The sequence below is a fragment of the Polyodon spathula genome, chromosome 33, assembly GCF_017654505.1.
Source record: "Polyodon spathula isolate WHYD16114869_AA chromosome 33, ASM1765450v1, whole genome shotgun sequence".
In the NCBI taxonomy this organism is placed as follows: Eukaryota; Metazoa; Chordata; class Actinopteri; order Acipenseriformes; family Polyodontidae; genus Polyodon; species Polyodon spathula.
In genome coordinates, this window is record NC_054566.1 from 4974543 (window position 1) to 5002431 (window position 27889).

The 27889-nt window shown below is 38.4% G+C and overlaps 1 protein-coding gene across 3 annotated transcripts in view; it reads left to right on the forward strand.

The window, feature by feature from the left end:
• LOC121303517 (astrotactin-2-like) overlaps window positions 1-27889 on the forward strand; it is a 615708-nt gene that overhangs the window by 516783 nt on the left and 71036 nt on the right. For all 3 annotated transcript variants that reach the window (XM_041234251.1, XM_041234250.1, XM_041234252.1), the window contains one exon: window positions 16592-16733. In XM_041234251.1, coding sequence (XP_041090185.1) covers window positions 16592-16733 — 142 coding nt within the window. The remainder of the gene's footprint in view (window positions 1-16591; window positions 16734-27889) is intronic.

Sequence of the window (27889 nt, forward strand, 5' to 3'; positions counted from 1 at the left end):
GCAGTGTGTTTCTATGGGTAACGATACATCTGACCCTAGCCCAGTATCTACAGGGGTGCCACAGGGCTCTATTTTAGGACCCTTACTTTGTAATGTCTATTTGCTGCCACTTGGACAGATCATACTTGGACAGTCGTTATGGTGTGAGCTTTCACTCATACAGTATGTAGATGACACAAAATTAATTTTAAGACTACACCTGATACAAATGTGGCCGCTTCAGCTCTTGATAATAGTCTGACTGAGATTAAAACGTACTTAAATTAAATAGCAATAAAAACAAAGTAATACTACTTGGCTCTCTTCAACAACTTAGCAATTTTGACTCTTTTAGCATAGTGATGGATGGGCTTAATGTTAAATCTAGCTCTGCAGTAAGGAATCTTGGTGTGGTCTTTGACCCTAGCCTTACTTTCGAGTCACATATCCGCAATATTATCGAGGTGTCCTTTTTTCACCTTCGTAACGTTGCCCGTCTGTGCCCTATGTTGTCTGTGCCTGATGCAGAAAGGCTAGTTCATGCTTTCATTTCTTCCCGGCTTGAATATTGCAACGCATTGTTAAGAACATAAGAACATAAGAACATAAGAAAGTTTACAAACGAGAGGAGGCCATTCGGCCCATCTTGCTCGTTTGGTTGTTAGTAGCTTATTGATCCCAAAATCTCATCAAGCAGCTTCTTGAAGGATCCCAGGGTGTCAGCTTCAACAACATTACTGGGGAGTTGATTCCAGACCCTCACAATTCTCTGTGTAAAAAAGTGTCTCCTATTTTCTGTTCTGAATGCCCCTTTGTCTAATCTCCATTTGTGACCCCTGGTCCTTGTTTCTTTTTTCAGGCTGAAAAAGTCCCTTGGGTCGACACTGTCAATACCTTTTAGAATTTTGAATGCTTGAATTAGGTCACGACATAGTCTTCTTTGTTCAAGACTGAACAGATTCAATTCTTTTAGCCTGTCTGCATATGACATGCCTTTTAAGCCCGGAATAATTCTGGTCGCTCTTCTTTGCACTCTTTCTAGAGCAGCAATATCTTTTTTATATCGAGGTGACCAGAAATGCACACAATATTCAAGATGAGGTCTTACTAGTGCATTGTACAGTTTTAACATTACTACCCTTGATTTCAATTCAACACTTTTCACAATGTATCCGAGCATCTTGTTAGCCTTTTTTATAGCTTCCCCACATTGTCTAGATGAAGACATTTCTGAGTCAACAAAAACTCCTAGGTCTTTTTCATAGATTCCTTCTCCAATTTCAATATCTCCCATATGATATTTATAATGTACATTTTTATTTCCTGCGTGCAGTACCTTACACTTTTCTCTTTTAAATGTCATTTGCCATGTGTCTGCCCAGTTCTGAATCTTGTCTAGATCATTTTGAATGACCTTTGCTGCTGCAACAGTGTTTGCCACTCCTCCTACTTTTGTGTCGTCTGCAAATTTAACAAGTTTGCTTACTATACCAGAATCTAAATCATTAATGTAGATTAGGAATAGCAGAGGACCTAATACTGATCCCTGTGGTACACCACTGGTTACCACACTCCATTCTGAGGTTTTTCCTCTAATCAGTACTTTCTGTTTTCTACATGTTAACCACTCCCTAATCCATGTACATGTGTTTCCTTGAATCCCAACTGTGTTCAGTTTGAGAATTAATCTTTTGTGCGGGACTTTGTCAAAAGCTTTCTGGAAATCTAAATAAACCATGTCATATGCTTTGCAATTATCCATTATCGATGTTGCATCCTCAAAAAAATCAAGCAAGTTAGTTAGACACGATCTCCCTTTCCTAAAACCATGTTGACTGTCTCCCAGGACCCTGTTACCATATAGGTAATTTTCCATTTTGGATCTTATTATAGTTTCCATAAGTTTGCATATAATAGAAGTCAGGCTTACTGGTCTGTAGTTACCTGGTTCAGTTTTGTTTCCCTTTTTGTGGATCGGTATTACGTTTGCAATTTTCCAGTCTGTCGGTACCACCCCTGTGTCAAGAGACTGCTGCATGATCTTGGTTAGCGGTTTGTAAATTACTTCTTTCATTTCTTTGAGTACTACTGGGAGGATTTGTTTATTTTAAGAGCTCCTAGTCCCTTTAACACTTCTGCCTCAGTTATGCTAAAGTTATTTAAAACTGGATAGGAACTGGATGACATGTGGGGCATGTTGTCAGTATCTTCCTTTGTAAAAACTTGTGAAAAGTAATCATTTAACATATTTGCTATTTTTTTTTCTTCATCTACAATTTTGCCATTTGTATCTCTTAAACATTTAATCTCCTCTTTGAATGTCCGCTTGCTGTTGTAATATTGGAAAAACATTTTGGAATTGGTTTTAGCTCCCTTAGCAATGTTCATTTCTATTTCTCTCTTGGCCTTTCTAACTTCCTTTTTGACTTGCGTTTGCAGTTCTGTGTACTCTTTCTGCGTACTTTCTTTTTGGTCCTTTTTTAATGCTCTGTAAAGTGCCTTTTTTCACTGAATATTTTTTTTAATTGATCTATTAAACCATCAGGTGTCTCCAAGGCTGCTATTAGCAGGCTACAATATATTTAGAACTCCACAGCTCGCATTTTAACTGTCACTGAACTGGATGCCCATATTACATCTGTTCTTGCTTCTTTGCACTGGTTGCCGGTTGAGAGCTATAAGGCTCTGAACAGTTTAGCTCCCTGTTGCACTGCTGAATTGCTTACACATTATAAACCCATACGTAATCTACGCTCTTCACCCTCAGGTTTATTGGCAATACCCAAAACCAAGCTTCGCTTTTTGCTGCTATGCGCCCAAAGTTTAGAACGACCTTCCTCAATCTATCAGGGATGTTAAGACTGTTGATGCTTTTAAAAAAACAGCTAAAGACACACTTTTACATTCAGGCATTCTTATCATGATTTGGCTTTTGATTTGTGTAATTTCTTTTTATATTACATATACTCTTAATATGCTGTATGTATATATGGTTCTAAGTTTTTGGTGTGTTTATACAGCGCTTTGAGATGTGTGCATTTAGACGCTTTATAAAATAAAGATTTATTATTATTATTATTATTATTATTATTATTATTATTATTATTATTATTATTATTATTATTATTATTATTATTTTTATCTGAAGGCTGATTGTTCAAAAGCATTTCCGTAGGTTCTCAACAAACTATACAGACTTAGGTGGTTTGCTGTTCAAATATATAAATAGTTAAAGGAGTTTATAGAGAAACTTGGCTATTGCTTTTTGTGAAAACCCTGTACAAACTTACATACTAGACCTGTACCCTGTGTAATCAGTTGCTTTCCAAGATCAGATATTGAATCTGTTTCAATATTTTTGCTGAAGTATCTTGATAATCAGAGGAACTCTACATTACAGTGAAATACATTGAAGCACGCTGATATTCATAACATTACTCAGCTGAACATCTTGATGCCTGTTTACAGGTGCACTTGATTGGCAGACTGGAATGAAATACAATGTTTTTAATATTTTGTTTGTTTTGTTTCCTCTGTTTTTGATCTGAATTTAATTTCTTATGTTTATTCCACTGTAATAAATACCTATGTGCCAAACCCGTGCTTAGAAATGAAAATGGGGAATGATAAGATGGCTGTCTTTGTGTTTTTATCTGTGCACACATATACTTCTTGTCTGCCACATTTTTCCCAACCAATGAAATGTATAATTATGCTTGCTACTCTTCGATTTTTTTTTGCCAAATCGACGATTAATATCAACGTTTATTTTAGACAGATTTTACTGTTTTTTTTTCATCTTTATTTTTCAATTCAAGTAGAGAATGGGTGAAATCGACTTTTATGCATTAATTAAAACCCCAAAAAACAGACTTTTTATGCAATAGAGAAAAGTCTAATTTAGTGAAGCCCCTTTATCATATTCAACATGGAACAAAACCGTGGTTACCAGCATTCTAATTGAAATAATGTTTGGTCACAGCACAGCTATACCTTATAAAGATAAAGATCAAACACAAATTAAAAAAATGTCTCAAATAAACCATAGAAAACGCAACATATAAAAGTATATTACACAGACTTCTATAGCATACATTTACAAGTAAAAATAATATACACAGAACAAAGCATTAGATAGTTGAACAGAACTAACTCGCACTTATTCTTCAGCACAGCAGGGTTCAGTTGAAGGTACGGCAGACGGGCCCACTTTGTCCTGCCGCAGAGATGTCTGTCAGGGGATTGTGCCCAATACTCTTCCTCTTGCGCCTCATTTTCAAATCAAACTAGTAACTGTCACCGTATACCTAGCAAAAGCCTACTTACACCTTAACCCGCTAATTTCAAAAGTAGGCTCTTTGAATGACAGGCGCTTGAGCTGGCAAATAAGTGTACAGTTCGTACATGTCTTGATGATTGACAGGCATTTAAACAAATGAGAGCATTCTGGTGCTGCTTCAGTCAACGAGATCTGTCAGAACTGGATGAAATGACAGTGACAGTGAAACTATACTAATAGATCACTGAGATGTTTGACAGCGACCCCTAGCCATTCAGAATGGAACAGAGACGAGACTTACAAGAAGTATTAGTAAGAAATAACCCACGACAGGGTGTGCGGTAAGACAATTATTCAACCACCCAGGAAGTGCAGTAAGAATTGTTTTACCGCACATCCTGTCGTGGGTTATTTCCCTTATAAAACGGCTACTTTAAAAAAAAATAATGATTACACAAACTGGATTTTTTAAGGAAAAAAATAAGAAATACATTATGTATCCCTCCACTGAGAAAAAAGTCCCTGAAGATTATTTGATTGTAACATATATTTTGTACTTTTTTTATTTGCCATAAACATTACATTGAACATTGTCATTTATAGTACATTTTTTCGAGTATATTACAAGCTGAGTGAGACGTGTGTGGTGATTTCTCAGATGGCTTTTGAATAGTGTTACTGCTACTGGTTGCCTCACAATTTTCTTTGTTCTGTTGTCTGACTACTGCTGTCTTTCTGTAATTCTTAGTGACAAAGATAAAAAAAAAAAACAGATTGTTTAGTGATTTAAATGATATTTCAGTTGTATGTTGACATTTTTACCTACATCAACACTGTTTAGATAATTGTATAATTAATAGGCCAGGTAAGTAAGTTGGTCTATGATGTCATAGCTGTGCGGTAAGACAATTATTACTGCATGGTCATGTGATCTTGTTCAGCCAATCACAACATTTAAATTATCCAATCCATTTTATAAAAACTAAACAAACTATAGATGATTTCTAAATTGTTATTTTTGGTAAGAAAATAAAAAAATAGCGAGTGGTTTTACCAACGTTGATCCTATAAATTTATTTCAGTCCAACTCTTATTTTTTGGGAATTCGACGTTTAACGAGTGTTACCGATTAATATAAAAAAGTAGCAAGCCTATGTATAATGCATGTTTTGTTTTGAATGAATATAGTTGAAACATGTCTGTTATGTTTGCATAAAAGTAAAATATTCAATAGATTTAGTTACAGCAATTCCCACTTGAATAAACAGTAATGCAACCTAAACTAAAATGAACATTTGGTTAATGTATATGTATGTGGTTACAGTCTAAATGTTAAACAAAACACAATTAAAACAAACTGGTGATGGCATATGTTTGAGGTTTAAGAATTTTGAAATAAAGAGCTTACTAAAGGATTAGGATCACCAGAGATATGTGAATACAATCCTCTCCCACCACGCCACTCCCACCTCCGCCACCAGGAGACAACAGGCCGCTCCTACCTCCGTCGCCAGGAGACTACACGCCTCAGCCACCTTCACCAGCAGGAGCAGAGCAGCAGGAGCTGCCTCTTCCTCCACCACCTCCACTGGCAGGAGCAGAGCAGCAGGAGCTGCCTCTGCCTCCACCACCTCCACTGCCAGGAGCAGAGCATCAGGAGCTGCCTCTGCCTCCTCCACCAGCAGAGGGTGAATGCCTGCTGGGTCCCTGTCCACCAGCAGAGGGTGAATGCCTGCTGGGTCCCTTTCCACCAGCAGAGGGTGAATGCCTGCTGGGTCCCTGTCCACCAGCAGAGGGTGAATGTCTGCAGGGTCCTTTTCCACCAGCAGAGGGTGAATACCTGCTGGTATCACTTCCCCCACCAGCAGAGGATGAATGCCTTCTGGTATCACTTCCCCAACCAGCAGAGGGTGAATGCCTGCTGGGTCCCTTTACACCAGCAGAGGGTGAATACCTGCTGGTATCACTTCCCCCACCAGCAGAGGATGAATGCCTTCTGGTATCACTTCCCCAACCAGCAGAGGGTGAATGCCTGCTGGTATCACTTCCCCCACCATCACGAGGAGAGGAGCTGGAGCTGCCTCTCCCTTCACCAGAAGGACCAGGACTAGATGCTGGCGGTCCTCAGCAGCCCTTGCATAGGCTGCTGAGGGAAGCATGGGGAAAAACCGACCGGCCGCAGTGGCCGAGAAGAGGGCCAACACCCGCACCCCAGCTTGTCCTGACTCCCTGCCTCACTTTGCCCAAGGATGCCTGCCTTGTTTCGCCCAAGGATGCCTGCCACACTTCGCCCAAGGATGTCTGCCGCGCTTCGCCCAAGGATGCCTGCCTGTCACTCCTCATCGCCTGGGGCTGCCTGTTGCTCCTCATTGCCTGGGGTTGCAGTCAGCTCTGCTTGGCTGCAGGGGTCAGTGTGGCCAGAGCCCCACCAGAGGGAGCTGCTAGCTATGAAAAAGGGGGGAGAGGTCAGGAGACCACAGCAGTTTCGATGCAGGAGTTCTGGGGGCTGGAGTCCCCCCAGAGGGAGCTGCCGGCTATAATGGGGGAAGAGGTCAGGAGACCACCTTCCCCCGCAGCAGTTTCGCTGCAGGAGATCTTGGGGGAGGTCTGGAAACCACCAACCCCAGCAGTTTTTCCGCTGCTGGACTTGCCCCGGCTGAAGGAGTCAGTCTGGGAGCTTTCAGCATGTCTGCTGACAGCTGCACCATTGGCAACATTTCCGCTGCCAGTAGTACAGCGGAAGGAGAGATTCGCCCCACTGTCAGCACATTTGCTGACAGCATGGCCAGTAGCAGCCTGGCTACTGGCAACATTGCCGCCCATCAACCCCTTAAAGTCCCTGTTCTTGGCCCATGAGTTTGAATGAGACTTTTGGGATTTTAAGAGGGGAGGTGGTCATTGAGGCCATGTGTGCTTTGCACGGGGGGGGGTATGTGACGAAGTTCCCGCCACTGTGTGTATTTTCGGTTATATGTTGCGTCTGGTGTGTTAAATGTTGGTGTATAGTCATTGGTACACAGGATATAAACGGGTCTGTGTAACACAAGTGTTTAAAATGTATATTTGTATTTTAGTAAAATGTAATATGTGAGCACGGGGAATTGCACTTTATTAACTCACATGCAGTAGTACCACGACTCCAATTGAATGATTGATTAGCAGTTGAGTCACAGTACAGCTGCATAAAAGCAACATGTTTTCAAATACTCGGGGTTGTGTGTTCGGGAGTGGAGAACGGGGGAGAGAGAGAGAGAGAAGCGCAATTATAAATATCAATTGTTTTGTGTAACGTTCGTCCACCCTGTTTTTGTCAGTGTCTATTCGTTTTGTTTGTCTATTTATTTTGGCCTCACGTGCCGTGTGCTGTTTTTGTTACAAACCTTTTATTTTCTGTCTGTTTAATTATTAAACTGCGCATCAGCGCCTTCACCATTCCAAAACCTGTGTTCTGAGTCAGTTCCTGTTTCTGGTCTGTCGTCACCCACTGCGGCCATCTTTGTGACAGTAGCTTAGACTAGTTTGAACATATTTTACAGAACTGAAATACATACCATGGGTACTGATAGGTGGGTGATGGATAACAAGCTCTGGAAAAGCCAAGCTTCCCTTCCAGGCAATATGTTTACAGCGGCATAGAAAAAGATCGTCGGAAAGCATATGAAATTGTTTCTTCCTTTTTCTCTGAAAGACAAAATAAAGGGATTGCTAAAGGGAAAAGCTGTATAAAAGGGAAGCGGGCTCTAATCTGAGTTGAGTAATGCTGGCCGCAAAACAATTGAACTGGCTTCAATAAATGACAGACATCAGTCTGATTAGCTCTGTTCAACACAGTCCATCTGTCAAGGCCCTCTTCTTTCCTTTTTTTTGTTGCTATCAAGAACTTTGAACATAAGTTTCAACAACAGTGTTGGACAGGGTCAATTCTTTCTTTAATTTGTGCATTTTTTGTGAACTTGCCTGTACCCCACTGAGGCCTGGACCTCTTTACCATATGTCCAATTCCTTAGCAAACTAAGCCACTTGCGACTTGCGCTAGTAAAAAAGGAAGGAAAACAAAAGAGTGAGACGCCCTGCGAGAAGTACATATCCGCTGGGGGGAATGGTGTGGGAGTTTGCCTGAGGCAGCTGTTCTCTTTTGTCATAGGTACTGTAACATCTGGAAGGGTTTCTCTGTTAAAGCACACTTTTTGATCTGTGGACTTAGTGAAGAATTATAATGGTCTTTTGTAAGGTAAACTGCAATCATATTATGTCAAATCAATGTTTTGATTCTGATTCAGTTCCACTACAGAAACTTTGGATGCCCATCGCAGTCGATAAGCTTTCTAACCCTTTCTATCACATATATAAAGCACACATGCACGACCGGAATTATACCATCGCAAAGGGATATTGGATATTGGAAGAAGATGTTGTATTGTTGAGTGGATCTCGCAATGTCTTAATGTGTTAATCAACCATAACTTTAAACACATACATTATGGCTGGTTTCACAGACCATGATTAGCACTAACCCTAGAGAATCTAATGTTACGTTAGGTAAAGTAAACTTATTAGGGCCTGGGGAACCATACAGCAATTCAAAGAGGTACAGTATTTCATGTGACATTTTAAAATGTCAAATGTTTCCATTTTGTCAGTTTATTATGGCTTCCAGTAGATTTAAGCAATATCATTTTGTGGTTTATTTGGTAACATAGTGTTAAATAAAATATCTAAATGATGTCCATATAGTTTGTTGTTTTTAATTGTGCTTTCACCTCCTAACACAAACCTTTACAAGGTCAAAAAATCAAGCCGGTGGGGTTGACAAAAAGTACTTAATAAGCACCATCTGTTCTGCCAGACGATTATATTTTTGAATGATCTCTCAAAATAAATGTTCACTTCTAATTACTTATATTAGCACATTGACATATGGCTTCTAAAGTGACTCAGTCCATAGAAGTGATTTATTTCTTTTGAGGAACCCTTCACTTTTAATCCAAAGCAACCTGTATCACCGAGAGCTAGCCAATTAAGAATACATGCCTGGACTGTTGAATTGAGTTGATTAAAAACAGAATCAGTCTCACTGTTGTAGACCCATTGATGGGCAGCATTGTGGAACAGTTCAAATAAGCAATAAAATAAAACCATTCCTTGTAGATTTTTTTATAGTATTTTCTTAATTGGGGGGTTGGTAGTTGGCAAAGCATATGCACGTAATGCTATTACAACAAGTCTCACTCCATTTACATTGTATGATGGCCAGTAAACTGCAGGGACTGTATATAGTTTGATGGAAAGTCTGAACAGTCAGCATGCAGGGAAGAGTGATAGAATTGGGCTGTAATACCAGTGTTAACAACTCACAAGAGTCACTTTAACAAAGCCACATAAACATATATTTGCTGATGTTTAAACAAGTATGTAGAGATGTAAGAGAGTGCAAAACGCTACCTGTTTCATTGTAAAGATGTACTGTGCACTCCAGCTTCGAGGGCCTGGGCTCGCTTTCAGTTAGAGTGGCAAAACCCACTGGGATCCCATTATAACACCAAGCCTGCGTTTATCCTTTCACACCATTAAGATACACTGTGGCTCCTAATATGGGAGCTGCCTGGCCTCATTGCCTCCTCACACCCAATCACTGGCGTTGTTTCAATCTAAAGGCAGGTTTGTATGAGATGAAATTGTAGTTACATCTGTGTTAGCTTTGTTAACACACTACCCGTTTTACTTTCTTGAGAATAATTTGCTACTTCGCCTTTTTTTTTTTTTTGTGTTAACTCAGAAATATACAAATATTTAAAATACATATAAACTGATAAATTGATGAACTGCTGAATCCTCCAGCGAGTGACATGGTCAGATTGCAGCTATGTGAGGATTAAAAAAGACTATGTGGTTAGATTGTAATGAAAAAAGCAAGCAAACATGCCCTTAATCTCCTCTAAACCATCCAATAGTGTGTTGTAAAAACAAATAGATTGGTTTCAATGGACTGTTCCAAAGAAATGCTGACCACCAAAGTAAAGTACATGTTGATACGAGCTCATCTGCTTTCAGCCAATAAATGCTTTTTTTCAGTACCAGTGGAAGAAGAGGTGCCCAAGCATAAAGCTATGTTTTAAAGACCACCTGACAGAAGCAATCCAACAAGAAGGCTGTACTTTACCCATAAAGTTGCCACCTGAGCCATGCATAACATGATGGGGCACTGGGTATTCTGCTGCTGAACAGAGTTCCAAATACATCCCTTTTTACACAGGCTTCTTGGCAGAGGAAATGCACATTTCACCAAACACTGTAGTATTAAAGGACCTCCAGAAATTGCTTAAAGATTTGCAAAGTTTAAAATCTCGACTCTCCCTAATTGCGACGCATGCCAAGGGATTGGTGGATCTGATTCAGTGGTTTGAAAGCCGTGAAGTGAGAGTCCATCAAACATAATAAAGCTGCAGAATTAATAAATACATACCAAGCAATGGCACAAGAGGCACACAGCACAGACGCCACAATAAACAAACTATGTGTAAAAACCTTCCATGACGTTTCTGAAAAACTGACTGTACTGTATTGAGTGTTCATCTGATTGACATACTTCACCTTGTGGGGGTGCTTCAGTCAATCAATCTTTATTTGATATAGCGTCTTTCGTAGTAGACCATCACAAAGCGCTTTACAAGATAGTGAGGAACAATGCATAATGCAATAAATACAGTGAAATACAAGGCATAGCACATTAAATACAAACAGTAAAAAAAAATGCAAATACATTAAATACATGCATATTACATTAAATACAAGGCTAGGATGTGAATTCTAAACATTCTGGAGTGAACAACCTGAAATAGCAATTTAGACAAAAGCTAATAACACATATCAGTCTTAAAGAGCATTGAAAACAAGAGAGAACAAGTGGGTCTTGAGAGTTCATTTGAAGAGAGCGACTGTGGGAGCTACATGCACTACAGCTGCGAGACAGTGCCAGAGAGTCGGAGCCATGAAGTTAAAAAAGTGCTCTCTTGAGTGTGGTGCACTTTTGTTTGGGTATAACAAGCAGGGCAGAGTCAGAGGACCTCAGCTTGCAGGCAGGGGTCAGCAGGTTGGAGAGATACTCTGGACCTGTGTGATGAAGGGTCTTGTAGGCAAGCAGGAGAATTTTGAAAGTAATCCTGAACTTTACAGGTAGCCAGTGAAGCTGGGCAAGACAAGCTGGGCAAGAGGTAATGTGATCATGTTTTTTACATCTGGTAAGGATCCTAGCAGCGGCATTTTGAACCAGCTGCAATTTGTTTATGGCGCGTGATGGAAGACCAGCATAGAGAGAGTAGTACAGTAGTCGAGTTGAGAGGAGATGCATCTAGGAGGGAAAGGTAGGGAGGAACTTTGAGATGTTTCGGAGGTGCTAGACGGAGGATTTGACTACAGAGGAGATTTTCAAAGGAGAGGTTCCTATCACCAAGGCTTTGTACAGTGGGGGAAGGCTGTAGCAGACAGTTTCCAAGGTTCAAGGAAGCAATATTGAGATTCTTGAGTTGAGTTTTCGATCCTACTAGAAATAGTTCAGATTTCTTAACGTTGAGTTGAAGAAAATTGGCAGACATCCAGGCCTCGATGTCTTGGATGCAAGCTGAGAGCCGAACCATGGCAGAGGGACATCCAGGATCTAGTTTTAGGTAGAGCTGGGTGTCATCTGCATAGGAGTGAAACATGAGGCTATGTTGGCAGATGAGATGACCCAAGAGAAGCATAGAAAACAGACTGCATGCGTCCATGTAAGGAAGAAGACAGCCAGGAGAGATAGGTTCCAGAGATCCCAACATACTTCTGAAGGCAGTCAAAAAGAATGCTATGATCTATGGTGTCAAAAGCAGCAGTTAGGTCAAGGAGGACAATGACAGAGGGAGCATCAGCATCAGCATTAAGCAGAAGATTATTTACAATTCGGGGCAGAGCAGTTTTGGTACTGTGATGTGACTGGAAGCCACACTGCAGAGATTCAAGCAGAATGTTTTCTGTGAGATGTTTCATCAGCTGGCTGGTTACAGCCCTTTCAAGAGTTTTAGAGAGAAAAGGAAATGGAAAAGGATATGGAAGATTGGATATTGGATAGAAGTTAAATAAGACAGCCGGGTCAAGGGAGGGTTTTTTGAGCACTGGCATTATTCGGGCAGTCTTGAGGGCAGCAAGAACCAGGCCTGAATCCAGGGACAGGTTGAGAGTGTGTATACAGGAAGGAGCAAGGTCAGAAGCACAGAGACGGACAAGATTTGTTGGCCAGGGGTCCAGGGGGCACATCACAGTAGTTAATTTCAACAGTAGGGTGGAGACATCTGTAATGGAGAGAGGAAAGAAGGAAGAGAGTGCAGGAGGGGCACTTGAGGAGTCAAGGTGGTCAAGTACTATCCTGGGTTTGTGGCAGGAGAACATAGAATAAATGGTGTCGATTTTGTTTTGAAAGAAAGAGGGCGCAAATCATGGCAGGTAAGAGAGGAGGGTGAACAACAATTGGAGGTGGATTTATCAATGGCTGGATGCAGGATTTGATCAATGGTTTTGAAGAAAATATTTGGTTTACCGTGTCCCATAGGTATGATATCTGAGAAGTAATTCACACTGGCAGCAGCGAGTGCATCCCTGTAGCTACTGAGGTGTCGGACCAAACCTCTCTGTGAACTGTTAGTCCAGACGACCTCCATCTGTGCTAAGACTTGCGGCAGGCAGACTTAAGTGGTATCAATAGTAGCTGAAAGTGTGGTAAGATTATATATTGGCTGGGATTAAGAAATGGTCAGAGAGAGAGATTGATTGGAAATACCAAGACTCCTGGTGATAAGCAGATCCAAGGTGTATCCACTGCTGAAACTTCTCTTGTCAGTTTCCTCCTTCACTACAATCAGCATTTCAATATCTTCTTATCCTTGCAGGGCTACTTTTTCTTTACTTCGTGTATCTGCACCTGTTATCAAGTTGCCTTTTGCCTAGCTCCTGATTCTAGCACTGTGGCATTTACTCCTTCGAACCCTGGCATTGACTGCCCTGATCACTCCTCAGACATCATTCTTATGACGTGTGTTTTTGCAATGAGCCAGATTCTCTTGGTTTTATCCATTTTGACCCGCTGACCTCTGTCAGTGTTGGGCTTCTTCTATCTTCACTCTGTATCAGGTACTGAACTTTTACTTGGTGGCATATTGCTAAAGACTATACCACTACAAACTCCTACATATTCTTGTTGTTACTTGTTCTATTGAAATTAAATGAAATGGACAAAGAAGGAACAAAGAAGTAGCCAGTCTTGGAACAAAATGTTTTGGCAACTTTGTGACACCGCTGTCTCATCAGCTCTAGTACTAGTCACCCAATTCATTGTTTGTTCAACGAACATCATGTTCTTGTTACAGAAAAGACAGCTTTGGTAATAAACACATTCTTTGGGACATTTGAACAAGGATAATACTCTAACAGCAAATACAGCACACAGTGGAAGAGTTTGGGATGAGGATACAATGTGATTGTTGTTTAGTTAGGGGGTTTTACAGTACTATTCTGGTGCTAATCCCACCCAGAAAGTGCCTCCAAGATAGCTTTCCATACCTTACTACCAGTAATATGTACTCCTATTGCAGTATCACAGCTGTGGACTTGGGTCAACATATGGAACAGTTGCTGCAATGTTTTTTACTTGATGTACATGGCAGAATTTATTTTATATGGAAGACTACAAGAAGATCATTTGCATTCTCAGTAAAGCATTTGTTAGTTTAAAAACAGTATGAGACACCTCAGTTTACAATTTTAGGTGTTCATATTTCACAATAAACAATTCTCCATCATCTATCACTCTCATAAAGGGTTCCTGAAAATTAACTAATGCAAAATGCTGTAAAAAGATCAAGAAAACAGTTTGTTTTTCTGTATGTGCATATGTAATTCTGGGGCATTTCTGAATGAAACTGTTAAAATTGGGAGGGTATTTTGCAAATGAGGTCTATTAAATATTCCATCTAATTTATTAAAGCTGCCAGTAATTTTGGGCATCGTATTTGCATGATTATTTTAAGCACTCTGAAAAGCAGATGGTAATTTTCTGTAGTCAGACGTTTTTGAACCCTTCTGATCAAGTCAGTTTGTAAATTACAGTTTATAATACCGGTACTGTATTGTTTTGCAAATTCCAATTTTCAATAAATGTTTCATAGCTTTATATGACAAAATAGAAAGTCTGCAAATAGAGAATATAGAATCAATGTAAAAAAATGTTCTTAGAAGCACCTAAAAAGGTCTCCCCACAGTGGCAAAGCAAGGTTCTAAAGAGAGCCTTTACTTCTAGTGTAGGCATTATAGATCTTGGTAGAAACAACTCTCTGTGGCAGCAGCTGTCTGGCATTATTTTTGTTACTATGAGAACTGGGTCAAACAAATACTGGCTTTATGATTGGAGGAATTCCTCATACTGTACAATGACATAACATGTAATTCAGAAGCAGGAGTTTTAAAACCGTTGTTTACATTGTGCAGATGTATTAGCTTACAGTGTATAATTAACAATACAAATGAAGACAGCTGATAATAAAAAAAAAAACGAAATTCATCTCAGCAGAACATCGCGCTCAGAGCTACAAAAAGGGGACGTTGCACTCAGATGGTGGGATTTTGTTTTGCTCAACATGTAATGTGTCTTTGGATCATCTAAGAAAAGGTACTATTGACAAGCATCTAGACAGCGCAGTACATAAAAACAAAAAGCTCAAACTAGCAGTTCAGGCTGGATAATTACCAAACAAGCAGGTCACAATCACGGGGCTGTTTAAAAAGAGCACAGATAGTAGAAAAGCACGTAATGTCAACACGTTTGAATTAGTGGAAGACTTCATTGCACCAAACATACCGATACAACAGCTGGACAATGAAAAACTATTATGTTTTTTAACTACAAAAAGTAGTTAAAAAACATCATAGAGCCCTGCCGAACAGTGACAGACTCAGAGGAGAGTATCTCCCTAAAGTGTATGCAGCACATGAAGAATTTTTAAAAGGGGAATTTAAAGATTCTGAGTCTGTTTGCGTTGTGTGTGACGAGGCCACTTATGATCAAGACAGCTGTGTTTTGTATATTATTTTTATCCCACAGTGCATTACTACTGCTAATTCAAGGGAACTTACAGCTTACTTAGTAGATACACTGCATCACAACGCTGCTAACCACACAAAAGTAAGCCAGGCTGTCATTAAAAGGATAGCGAAGCCAGCATAATGTTACTCAAAATACAACACAGTCTGTTTAATTATTGTATGAACATGAAGTATGAGTATGAATTTTCCATGGCCCTAATTATAAATCATTCAGAAGTTAAATAAGATATCAATGAATCCCAGGAGCTGTCTGCATTCCAGTGACTTGATTTGGCTCATTTGTACTTTAAACAAGCTCTATGGGGAATGGATGGGATATATAGAAAGTGCTGTTTTTGAAGTATGTGATGATTATGTTATTATGCTGTACCTTTAAAACATGACAGTGTCTTGCGTGAGATACTAAAGGTCACGTTCAGTATAAATGGAGGTTGTGCATTGTCTTTCTCTGTACCTCCTTTTCGTTATCGATATGCTTAATGCCTGTATGTGTACAGGACTAAAAATGCTACAGTAGGGAACCGAGTTATGCATAACTCATGAGAAATAATAAAGTCTTAAGTTGGATTTCTTCCCTGTGTTTATGGCCTCTCACCAAACCTGCAGCCGAACCTTCCACTGATGCATGGCCGCCAGGGACCCCACACTATTTTATTATCCATGGATAGATTTGGAGAAACAGTGTTCTTGTTCTTGTTGCTCTCATTGTTGAAGAGGCCGAGTATAAAGCAAACTTTATATATTTTTATATAAACTTTATATATTTTTTTATTTATGTTGCTAATAGTTGCTACTGCAGTTAAAATGAGGGCCCAAATTTGCCCCAAGTGTTTTTTTTGGGGGGAGGGGGTTTCATATTATTTTTTTTTTTTACAGGGATGACCCTTTTTTGTAACTTGTGTCTTTCACAAGTAGAGGCAGGATTTGTTGCAGAAGTGGCTTGATTTGAAAGTTTTTCAGCAGATTTTTATGCTCAACAAGGCAATAAATATTACCATCCCTCCTAGCGCGTACAGTAGCAACAAGCCTCTTCGCTGTTTATTATTGTGTGTTAATTGCAGATATTTGTTCTTCCTTTTTTTTTTATTTAGAGTCATGTATGTTGGAGATTTCTCAAATGGTTATTTTTATTTTGAGGTTCTAGAGCAATCGCTTCCCTTGAATTTCTCCTTTGCTTATGTTCTTCTCTGTCTTTCTTTATCTATCCAGGGGAGGTGCTGAGCTTTGCAGATGATTTACTGTCTGGTCTAGGGTCCTCCTGTGTGGTGGCAGGGAAGCGACACGCAGACTTCTCCCATTTGATCATCTACTCTGTAGTCTTTAAGTGTCTGGAACCAGACAGCCTCTACAAGTAAGTCAACAGAACCTACACTTACTGGATCATTGGAGGGTTATGACAACAAAGCAGCTGGAGAATAATTTTTTCTTTGTTTTGGTCCCTTACACAGCACACACAAATGTTGGTGTCATGATGATTACCTGCCTATTCACAGTGGCTTTACTTGGGATTTTTCTTTTTTCTTTGAAATCATATTATTAAACCAATAGAACCCAAACCTGTCTGGTAAGACCCGCTTCGTTCCATTAACATAACAAGTAGGGCCTTACCAGATGGTAAAGCCCACTTACGAGGGTTCTATTGCTATTAGAAAGTTCTTATGTTAAAATAAATAACATTTCAAATTTTTCTATTATTTTTTTCAGTGATTTTATGCAGCACTATTTCTGCTGTTGTTATGATATGTAGTATTAAAGGTGCTGACACTAATCAGTCTGTATCCAGTTGTTTGAGTTCTACCACTTGTCATTCAAACCAGTTACCATTGCTATTGTGGGTACTGTATTGCTGCTGACAACAAACACTAATTCTTACTTTATTTGCTGTACTAAATTTAAATAGCTAGATTGAACCTGTAGGACAGCGAAGAAGCAGACTCAGTTTATAACATTCAAGAGGCGTATACAAGAACACGAGATTTTTTTTCACAAGCGGAAAACACATAAAATACATAAATGAATACTGTATTTATGTATTTTCCAGCAGATTGATTTGGAACAGAGATTAAACATAGTATGAAAACATTCAATGTCCTTTACCAGAAATTAGGGACCTAATATTGACCAATCAAATTAAAGGAAATGCAAGCCCTTTCTATTTGGTATTAATGCAAAAATCATTTGTTGGCTTCTGTTAATAAACAAGTGTCAAATGTTATTTAATTCATGAAATTATACTATTTTTGTGAATAGAGCCCAGTACTCTTCAGGATTCTACGATAAAGAATCGGTTTTATACCACACAGCAGTCAGGGTTATTGAACCCAGCACAGTGGGTTGATTCAATTACTGTATTTTGCATTAAAAGTAGGTTTTTTGTCGGAATGGATTGCTGACATTGCTCTTGTGTGCCTGTTTCAAGTCATTAGTCCCATGTGTAGAGCTGACAGGTATATCTGGATACTGCGGGTAGGCTTTTCAAACACCAATGTTATTGTATCAAACTTGTGGTACATGGAGCTTTGGTGGAAAGTGATTTTCAAACAAAATGTGTTAATTAAATCAATCCGTTAATGCCTTGAAATTGAGTTGATAAGGTTGTTAATGCATTTCTTGTTAAAGTGTAATTGTCACAGGTCACGAACATCACTTCCTGTCTCAACGACTAACTAAGGGGAACTCGTTAATAAAATACACGTTAACAGGATCAAAAAAAATTAATGGAAGCATAATTTGCTGTTATGGAAACTACTAGCGTACAGCGAAATGGCTCTGTCATCTGTGAGCAGCAGCCAAATGGAAATTAAATAAAAACTAATGAAAATATCTATTTTGTGTATAATTTGTAAACTTCATTTAAAATTGTGCATTTTGTGGACTTCCGGTTGAGCGCTAGATGGAGTAGACACGTGTGAGGGTCGCTCCCACAAACTATTATAAATTTACTTATCAAACCCATTCTTTAATACGTATATATTTTCACTGTGTTGATTTTTGTAACATATTTGTACACCTGCCATACAATGTCAAAGCTAAATAAACCTAAATGTGGGACGACAGACTCTTCACCTCTCGATTCCGCTACCAAGGGGCCTGCTGACCCGGCTGAGCCGTAGCCAGTTTCTATGTCTGCCGTCGTCTCCTACCTAGAAAAGCGCTGCGAAGCCCTTATCACTGATCTTACTGAAGAGTTTCAGAACTCCTTTGCTTCTTTTAAAGCGTCTATCGATGCCATCCAGACCACAGTTACCTCCAATGAGCACTGCATTGATAGCCTCGAGCATTTGGCTGATGACACCGAGGATCGAGTTTGTGAGTTGAAGGCCTCTTGTGTTTCCCTTGCTGTTGACAAAAGGTGATTAAGGAGAAGTTGTTGGATCTGGAAAATCGTAGTAACCATCAGAATCTCCGAATCATCAGTCTGCCAGGGGGGATTGAAGGTTTGCAACTTATTAAGTTTATGTTTGATTTCTTTGTGGAGTTATTTGGGAGTGGAGTGCTAGGATCGGCTCCGGAGCTGGCACATCGTTCTCTGGTGCCGAGGCCTCACCTAAGGTGCATACCTGTGATCAATCGCTTTCATCGCTATCAGACAAAGGAGCTTGTCCCCCGGCTGGCGAGGGAGCAGGGTACGCTAGCCTTTCGGGAGCAAAAGATCTTTATTTTTTCAGACCTTAGCTCAGATGTCACCCGAAGCCATGCAATTTTTAAAGACAAGAAGACAATACTATATAAACAGGGAATTAAGTTCAGCTTGCTCTATCCAGCCAGGTTTCGTATTGTCTTTAAGGGTCGGAATTTGATTTTTACTTCAGTACAGGAGGCTGAAGCTTTCTATAATAATGACATTCTCCCTTGCCTGGAAGGCAGCACAGCTAAGTAACGATATGTTATGAAGTTTTGTAGACTATGCTGAACTGTTCAATGGGGTTTTAAGCCCTGGTTTTAGTGGCAGTTTGACGAGTTGTGTTTCTTAAGCGTCTTTATATACACTGTACATTACTTATTTCGTCAGTGAAAATAGTTGATTAGATCACTGGATATCTTTGCTTAGGTGAATGTGTATACTTTTCTTCTTAGAATATACTTTACTTATTTCTAAATCATTATTAGCACCATTGTGGATGTTTTAAACTGTTACTGGTTAACTTCACATACTGATTGTCTAGCTTGAGTCATTTTAGCATTTTTGTTTTTAGATGTTTTTAGATACAGATACCCTCTTATATTTTCTTTCTTTTTTTTCTGTCAGCCTGTTTATACTGTGTATATGTATGTATGTGCGTGTAGGCCATTTTTATATTTCTGCTTTTTTCTTTTTTCTAACTTATACAAGGGCTACCAAGGTATTTGTATAGACTTTCAGTTTATTTATTTATTTTTTAAAATCTAATTCAGCAGTTTAATTAAGCCTGAAGACCTTATACTTCAAGTGGATTGAGTTGGGCTGCTTAATACTGGTCGTGATATCTTGACTTGTATTTGTGGGTTTAGGTATGTATAACACATGTGAATGGGAGTTTACCTGATGAGTTCTTGTTATTCTTTAATGTTTGGGTGGGCTTGCTTCTCATTTGGGGAGTTGCTACCAGGGGGGTTAATCTAAGTTATTTTGTCTTCTTTCTCTTTTTTTATTGGGTATCAGACAACTATACCATGCTATTTAAAGTTCACAATAGATCTCTTTTCCCTGATCTTGTTTTTTACATCCTATAGTTTGATTTTGTATTTTTGCTATTATGATATCTGCTAACAGAGGTACAGGTGTCAAGTTTCTAAGTTGGAATGTAAAAGGGCTTAATCACCCAGTGAAACGAAATAAGGTTCTAGCACATCTCCAACATTTAAATGCTGGCATTGCATTCTTGCAGGAAACCCATTTTTGGATGTCAGATCACTTCTGCATGCGCAGGGAATGGGTGGGGCAGCTCTATCATTCAACATTTCATGGTGCCAGAGGTACTGCAATCTTAGTACATAAGAACATACTATTTTTTGCTTCTGAAGTTATTGCTGAGGAATGGTCATTATGGTGTTATTGTAGGCAGACTTTATGGTACTCCTATGATTCTGGTCAATATTTATGCCCCATACTGGGATGACAGGGATTTTATATGATTTAAATACACATCACTTGCTTTTGAGTGGGGATTTTAACTGTTGCTTGAATCCTGCTTTAGATCGTTCATCCTCGAAATCTACCTCACTTTCTAAAACTGCATTAACCAATCAATCCTTTCTGTCAGACTACAGTGTCTCTGATACAGTACTCCTTTTTTTCTCCTGTTCACTAAACACTCATGTATTGATATTGTTTTTTCTGGATAATAAATTGCTGTCAGTTGTTCGTTCTTGTATGTATCACAGCATAATTATATCTGATCATGCCCCTGTTATATTAGAACTGAATTTTCCAAATCAGGTTAAACCCAGAACTCCTTGGCGTTTTAGTAGTTTGCTGCTTTTGGATGAAAATTTTGTTACATATATGTCTGAACAGATTGCTTTTTTTATACTAACAGCTCCCTAGGAGTCCCTATTACAACGATATGGGAGGCAACGAAAGCTTACTTGCGTTGTCAGATCATCTCTTTCACTGCTCAAAAAGAACAAGTGTTGTAAGAAGAGACTGTCAAAGCTAACTGATCTTATTTTCCAGCTGTTTTACCCATGGTTTTACTCAAATTGGTATAATTCTAAATCTGTTATGGATCATTCTTTAAATGACACTTTTTCTTTCAGAACCTCGACCTGCCTTCTATCAACCCCAATCTAGCTAGATTAGAGGAGCCCTTTTCTATTGAGGACATAACAGTGGCCATTAAATCAATGCAAAGTGGCAAATCTCCTGGATCTGATGGTTTTTCAGTTGAATTCTATCAAACATTTGCATCCCAACTTTCCCCATTTTTTATGTATATGTTCTCGATTGCAGCTCATATTGCCCAGTTTCATTACTTAATGCAGAAGTCAAGATTTTAGCTAAAGCTTTAGCTCGCAGGCTAGAATCAATTATTCCTTCTATTGTCTGTTTAGATCAAACGGGTTTCATCCGGAACCACCACTCTTTTTTAATTTAAGACTTTTGTTTAATATTATCTATACATCTTTGGCTCATCTGGACCCTGAAGTACTTATTTCATTAAACGCTGAGGTGGCTTTTGACCGCGTGAAATGGGATTACCTCTTTGCTATCCTTCAAAAATTTGGATTTGGTCAGAACTTTATTTCTCCTGTTGTACTGTTTTGTACTCTGGATACTTTTCTCTGCAGCGTTGAACCCATCAGGGTTGCCTCTTATATCCTTTATTATTTGCCATTGCAATTGAGCCCCTTGCTTCTTCCCTTCACTGTAATCTGCTTGTTAGTGGGGTGGTCCGTGGTGGCCAAGAGCAAAAGGTATCCCTTTATGTTGATGATCTCCTTCTTTATGTGTCTCACCCTTCTACATCCCTTCCTCTTATTTTGTCTACCCTAGATCAATTTGGTACATTTTCTGGATACACACTCAATTTATATAAAAGTGAATTATTTCCAGTCAAAGTGCGGCAATACGTTGTCCATTTGCTGATCTACCTTTCAAAATTACTTATGATAAATTTACTTATCTAGGAATTTCTGTAACAAGGTCCTATGTAGATCTCTTTAAATCTCATTTCACCCCCTTAGTGGAACATATTAATTGAGATTTTATCCACTGGTCAGCTGTGCCTCTCTCGCTTGCTGGCCGCATTAAGTCAGTTAAAATGAATGTGCTTCCTAAATTCTTATATTTTTTCCAGTGTATTCCTATTTTTATTCCGAAATCTGTTTTCAAGACACTGGCGACACTAATTTCATCTTTTATGTGGAATTGGCCTTGCCCAATTTTCAGTACTAATATCGATCAGCTAACATTTGTTGTATCACATAGTAGCTCCACCAACATTTACAGCAGACAGGACCTGCCTGGTTATTGATTGAAGCTGCCTCTTGTCAGCCCACATCTTTAGCAGCATTGATGTGTTCTGCTCTGCCTCTTTCTCTCACACAGTTTAGTTCTAACCCTGTAGTAAGACATTCCCTTAGGATAACTTTCTCAAAAATGTAATATTCCAAATAAACATTTCTTTCGGTACTTGCAGATTCGACACTTTGTACGTAGTAAAGTGACTCATTCCCCCATTGATTCTCTACTTAAACTTAATCCTCAATGTAGGGGTTTGATTTCTCAAATTTACCATTTTAATTTCTCTTTAAACTGTCCTTCAATAATTACTATAAGGGCGACCTGGGAGCAGGACCTTGGCTTTAGTTTTACAGACTACATTTGGGATTCTATTGTATTAAGAGTACATTCCCCTTCTATTTGTGCACATCACACTCTGATTCAATTCAAAATCCTCCATTGCATCCATATGTCCAAAACTAAATTGGAAAATAGCTATCCTATATTGATCCTGTATGTGATAGATGTAAGCAGGCTCCAGCCTCATTGATCCACATGTTTTGGACCTGTCCTAGGCTAACCCCATTTTGGAACTTTGTTTTTGAAACCTCCCAAATTTTTTATTTGCCCATTGACCCTATACCACTTATAGCGATAGTTGTAGTTGCACCGAATGGTCTAGTTTTGTCCAAATACCAATCCAGCATACTGGCTTTTGTATCTCTTCTGACTCATACCCTTATTTTGATGAATTGGAATCAATCTGCCCCGCCCTCTCATATTCATTGGGTTAGAGACACCGTGCAATTTCTCAAACTTGAAAACATTAGATTCACTCTTAATGGATCTAGCACTAAATTCTATGCTGCATGGCAGCCCTTTCTCTCATATCTGGATATCTTACAACTTACAGCGCCCTCTCCTTAATTCCTTTTATTATTCTTGGCTGTATTTTCTTGCAATAGTCTGAGACCCAGTTCCCCTTTTTTTCTTTTTGTGTATCAAATGAGGGTACGTTTGTTTATTGATTGTGTGCTGTATGGCTGATAAGATGATTTAGCCTATACATATTTTTATTTACTTATTTTATTTTCAATGATGTCACTGTACATATGCTTTTTTTTTTTCTTTCCTCATTATCTTTGTATTATGTTTGAAAGCAGGAAATTAATAAAAAAAAAAAATTGAAATAAAATTGTGCATTTTGTCATGCAGAATGTATATTTATTTAGATAAGTTCACATATGATACAATGCTGATTATGATTATCTGGCGTGTGGATTAAAATTAGATAGCACAGATTTTAAAAACACTTCACTGTAAATTAAAAACTTCATTTGATATAATTTTATGACATTGATATATATTATAGCAGCACTTTTTAAGTATTCTGTAAATATTTCGTCTAATAGTTATAAAGTACAACGTTGGGCTATCAGGTCTTGTTTTCCAAAAATATCGGCACAGACATTATATATAGACTAATGGAATACCATGGGTGTATTTATGTATGGAAGGTATGTATGTATGTGTGCATGTGTGTGTGCCTTGTGTGTGCGTGTTTAATAAAAAGAGAGAGAATACATGCATGCCTCCAGTCATATGTGGTTTTAGACAAAACTGTAGATATTTGTTACTGCCACAGCCTTATCTTTTTGTCTATTTATTTGCTCCATTGCCACTGTACTTTATGCACCCGTGAATCCCTTCCTGTGATGTCATCGGGCATCGTGTTCCAGGCTTAAACTTACAAATTGTTAAAACAAGTGAATAAATCTCATTCTCAACCACAAGTATATAAAAGTCAAAAATATTTCCACAACTGCAAATATTGAATTATCTAGGTAGTCTCTGTATTGTCGGCGTCATAGCTGCGGTCTGTTAAATTTTTGTTTCAAGGTGAGTTATAGTCTTCCGTTAACTAAAACCCTCCTTTTCCAAGTGCAAATTAACTCCTGATAAACTATGACAATTAACACAGATTTGCTTTTAAATTCCCATGCAAACAAAAGAAATAGTCACAATAAGCACTGCTCGTTAAGATAGTAACATTATTTCGTAAATCAACAATGTTGGAACTCACATTAGAATTATTTTTTAATGATGATATAGGCATAACGACCTCTTGAAAATGCCAAGATCAATGCTACATATGATTTGGTCAGGATCTCCCTATTATCCCCATTAATAATCCCATCTTAGAAACCAGCGACAGGTCTCCTGTCTCCAGTGCATCCTAAAGACATCTCCATCACCCTGCACAGCAGCACTAACTAAAGCAGTCAGACAGGTTTCCCTGATACAATGCAACATCTAGACTAGGGGTGTTAACAGAGTTTAAACATTTTAAGGGCATGCAACTTTATCATTTCTTCAGAAAATCAACTGAGGGTAAAACAGTGATAACATTTTGATTGTAATTATTCTGTAACACAGCATGAGAGACAATGGATCACTTCGTCTGCTTACAGATAAGCGTGTCATTACAACTCATAAAGCACCCTACTGATTTAACTCCACACTTCAGAGTGCAAGTGTTTGTGTGTGCTTTGTTTACCCCAGATGAACTTTGACTGAGTGCGTCTGGCCCCTCAGGCTGGGAGCTTGTTGTTTGAAGTAGCCAGCGTTCAGGCAACCTCATATGGAAAACAAGACACGCACAAGAAACACAATATGTGCGATGAAAGCCAACATTTAAAACATGCAGAACTTTGTGATACCGCTTCAAACATTTTTTTTTATAGAATTGCACTTGCAATAATTGAAAACACATTTGCATCAAAAGCAGACATTCCTTTTCTATTTTTCTTTATTCACTCAGCATTAGTGACAAATTTGGCATTTTTTGTGTTGATATCAATCATGCAATCTGATTTAATATCATGTATCTATAAAGGCTGGGGTGGCTGAAATACTCAGTTTAGAATGTATCAGTGCATGTAAGATGCATCTTTAAGGTGCTTTGAACTTCCACCTATGAGATGGACAGATGGACTGTTCCAGTTCAGTTTAAGTTAGTGTGCCTTTGGTGTGTGTTTATCACCATATCTCAAACACTGACTGAAAACCAACAGTACAGTAAAGACCGGAGAGAAATTAGTATGGATCTGGCTGAGTATTTGACCATCGCATATTTTGAAAAAATAAATGCCCTCAGCAACTATGGACATTTTTCTAAAAGAAAAATGTTTGCTCTACTATGTAGAACGACAATAAAACCAACATAAATAAATACATGTATACTGCTTGGTCAAATATTGAAGTAGTTTAACAAATATTGCTTGAAATGTATTCATTGGCAAATATCACTATGTTTGTATTGGTTCATATAATAAAATGTATAAATGACTGTATCAAAAAGATAATTAATTGTCCAGCACATCAAAATGAAAGAATATCAGCATATTCAATACTATTGTAAAGAATATTCAAACATGAAAAAAGTGTTCCAGTACTACTAATTTGCAAATATAACATGTAAATGAGTATGAGATATTTCAAGATTTTTTTTTTTTTTTTTTTATTATTATTTTAAAGTCTGTTTTTAGAAATTAAATACAGTTCTAGGTTGTTTATGTCTCTCCATGTGGAACCCACAGCTGGTTAATATAGACAGGTTTAACAGAAATGCTGCCCCTCATAAGCCAAGACTAGCCTGGTCCATGTGGATTTATTTGCTTTTGAGTCTATTGTTAAGACAGTATTAAACAAATGTTTGAACAATACACTTTTGGTAAATAAAGACAGGCTCTGTAGCATGGCTTTATTATTATTATTATTATTATTATTATTATTATTATTATTATTATTATTATTATTATTATTATTATAAGCAGTTTTTTTTTTTAATTGAGCATTTACCTCTCTCCTGGCGCTGTTATGACTGGAAATGTACCCAGTGCCAGCCACTAAACATCCCATTCATTGAATTAGCTTTTAATTCAGAGTGTCAAGGCATTTCTAATGTTGCTTGGAGAAGTCTTTCCAGAGTGGCAATGTATACCAGACAGGCTCCAAGTGCTGTATGAATTCCTTTTGTTCTTTCCTTATTTACACTCCTCATTTCTCTCGCCTGACCTCACTCATTTTTATTCTCTTGCCAACAGTTAACAAAATATTTACTGGTAATAATATGGAAGCCATCGAGATTGCAAAGTGGTTCAATGTTGTGCTATATTACTATAGGAACATTGAAAACATTGTTAGTCTAGTCAGTACATGATGTGTAAAGATGACCAATGAAACTGTTTGGGCGGCTTTTCAAAAAGCCCTGTGCATTCTGTTTTGTATGTATTTAAGATTGGACTGATTCACAATGGACCCATATGGTGCAGTAGAAGTGATGCATGTTTTCTTGGCAAGGTTGAAGGTTTGGCTGGTCAGTAACTTAATAAAAAAAAAGGAAAAGCTCTTGGGAACTTAAATTGTTAAATGGAAATTGAGGTGAATCGGTTATTGTTGTAGGCCCATGGAAATATAGAAGGCATCAACCGGAGAGATATCATATGATTGTCTGAGATGATCTGAGATACATGATAGCAAGAACGTTTTCTCATCAAGTAGATCTATGTAAATGTCTTTTGAATAAGATGCCTCAATGGCAGCTTTAATAACAACCAAATACATGTGAAAATGGTGGAAAAGAGAGTGGGTGTCATCACAGTCATTATAACGCTGATGTTAATCGTATCGATTTAGAAGGAACATTTTTACTGAATCTCTAGTAACAATATTCCTCCTTTATTTCCAGTAAATAAAACACCTGGGCAGACTTTTCACATAAGGAATGTCCAAATGAAATCCTCTAGTTTCTTTATAACCCAAATTTGTCCAAGCAATGCAGTGATCTGCCATGTCCCAGAGGAAGAAAGGCTGAAGAGATGTTCTCATGACTGATCTCCTGCTTGCCATTTTCACAATACTAGTTTAAGACTACAGTACTTGGAAAGTCAGACCCCCATCTGCTATCAAGAGAACAACATACAATATATAAGCAGCCCTCTGTGGGGATGTGATAAATTCATAATGCATTCAAGCGAATCATAAACAAAACCTCATGTTATGGATTGTGACATCCAGACTAATATTTTACAGAGCTCCCAAAGAACTTGTTTTGGAAGCCGCAGTACACACATTTTTAATGTGGCCTGGAAAACAGTATCAATTAGTAAAAATCATCAAGATCTGTAGTGAGAGTTCCAGTCGTGGTGCCAAACAGTATTTCTGACATGGTTTGTGAGCAAGTCTCTGACAACTGGAGGAACCCACAGAACCTTCTACCGTAATTCTTAGAAGATAACGTGCACACTTTTACAAAATATGTTACCATTTTTTCATGCTACTGTATACTTGGGCAGAGCGAGGTGCAGAGTATATTGCAATTGAATCTATTATGGTGTTTTTGCTAGGGCAGTATTCAAGAGGGGTTTATGTGCAGTGGAACCCAAAGTGCTCAGTAATGCATGTTATATACATGGTGCACGCTGGTATTTCAACAAAAGAGCACAATGCTGTTTAAATAGAGTCCAACAGCTCACTGACATGGAGAACAGATCCTTTGCTTTTTCCACTTATAAAAGTTT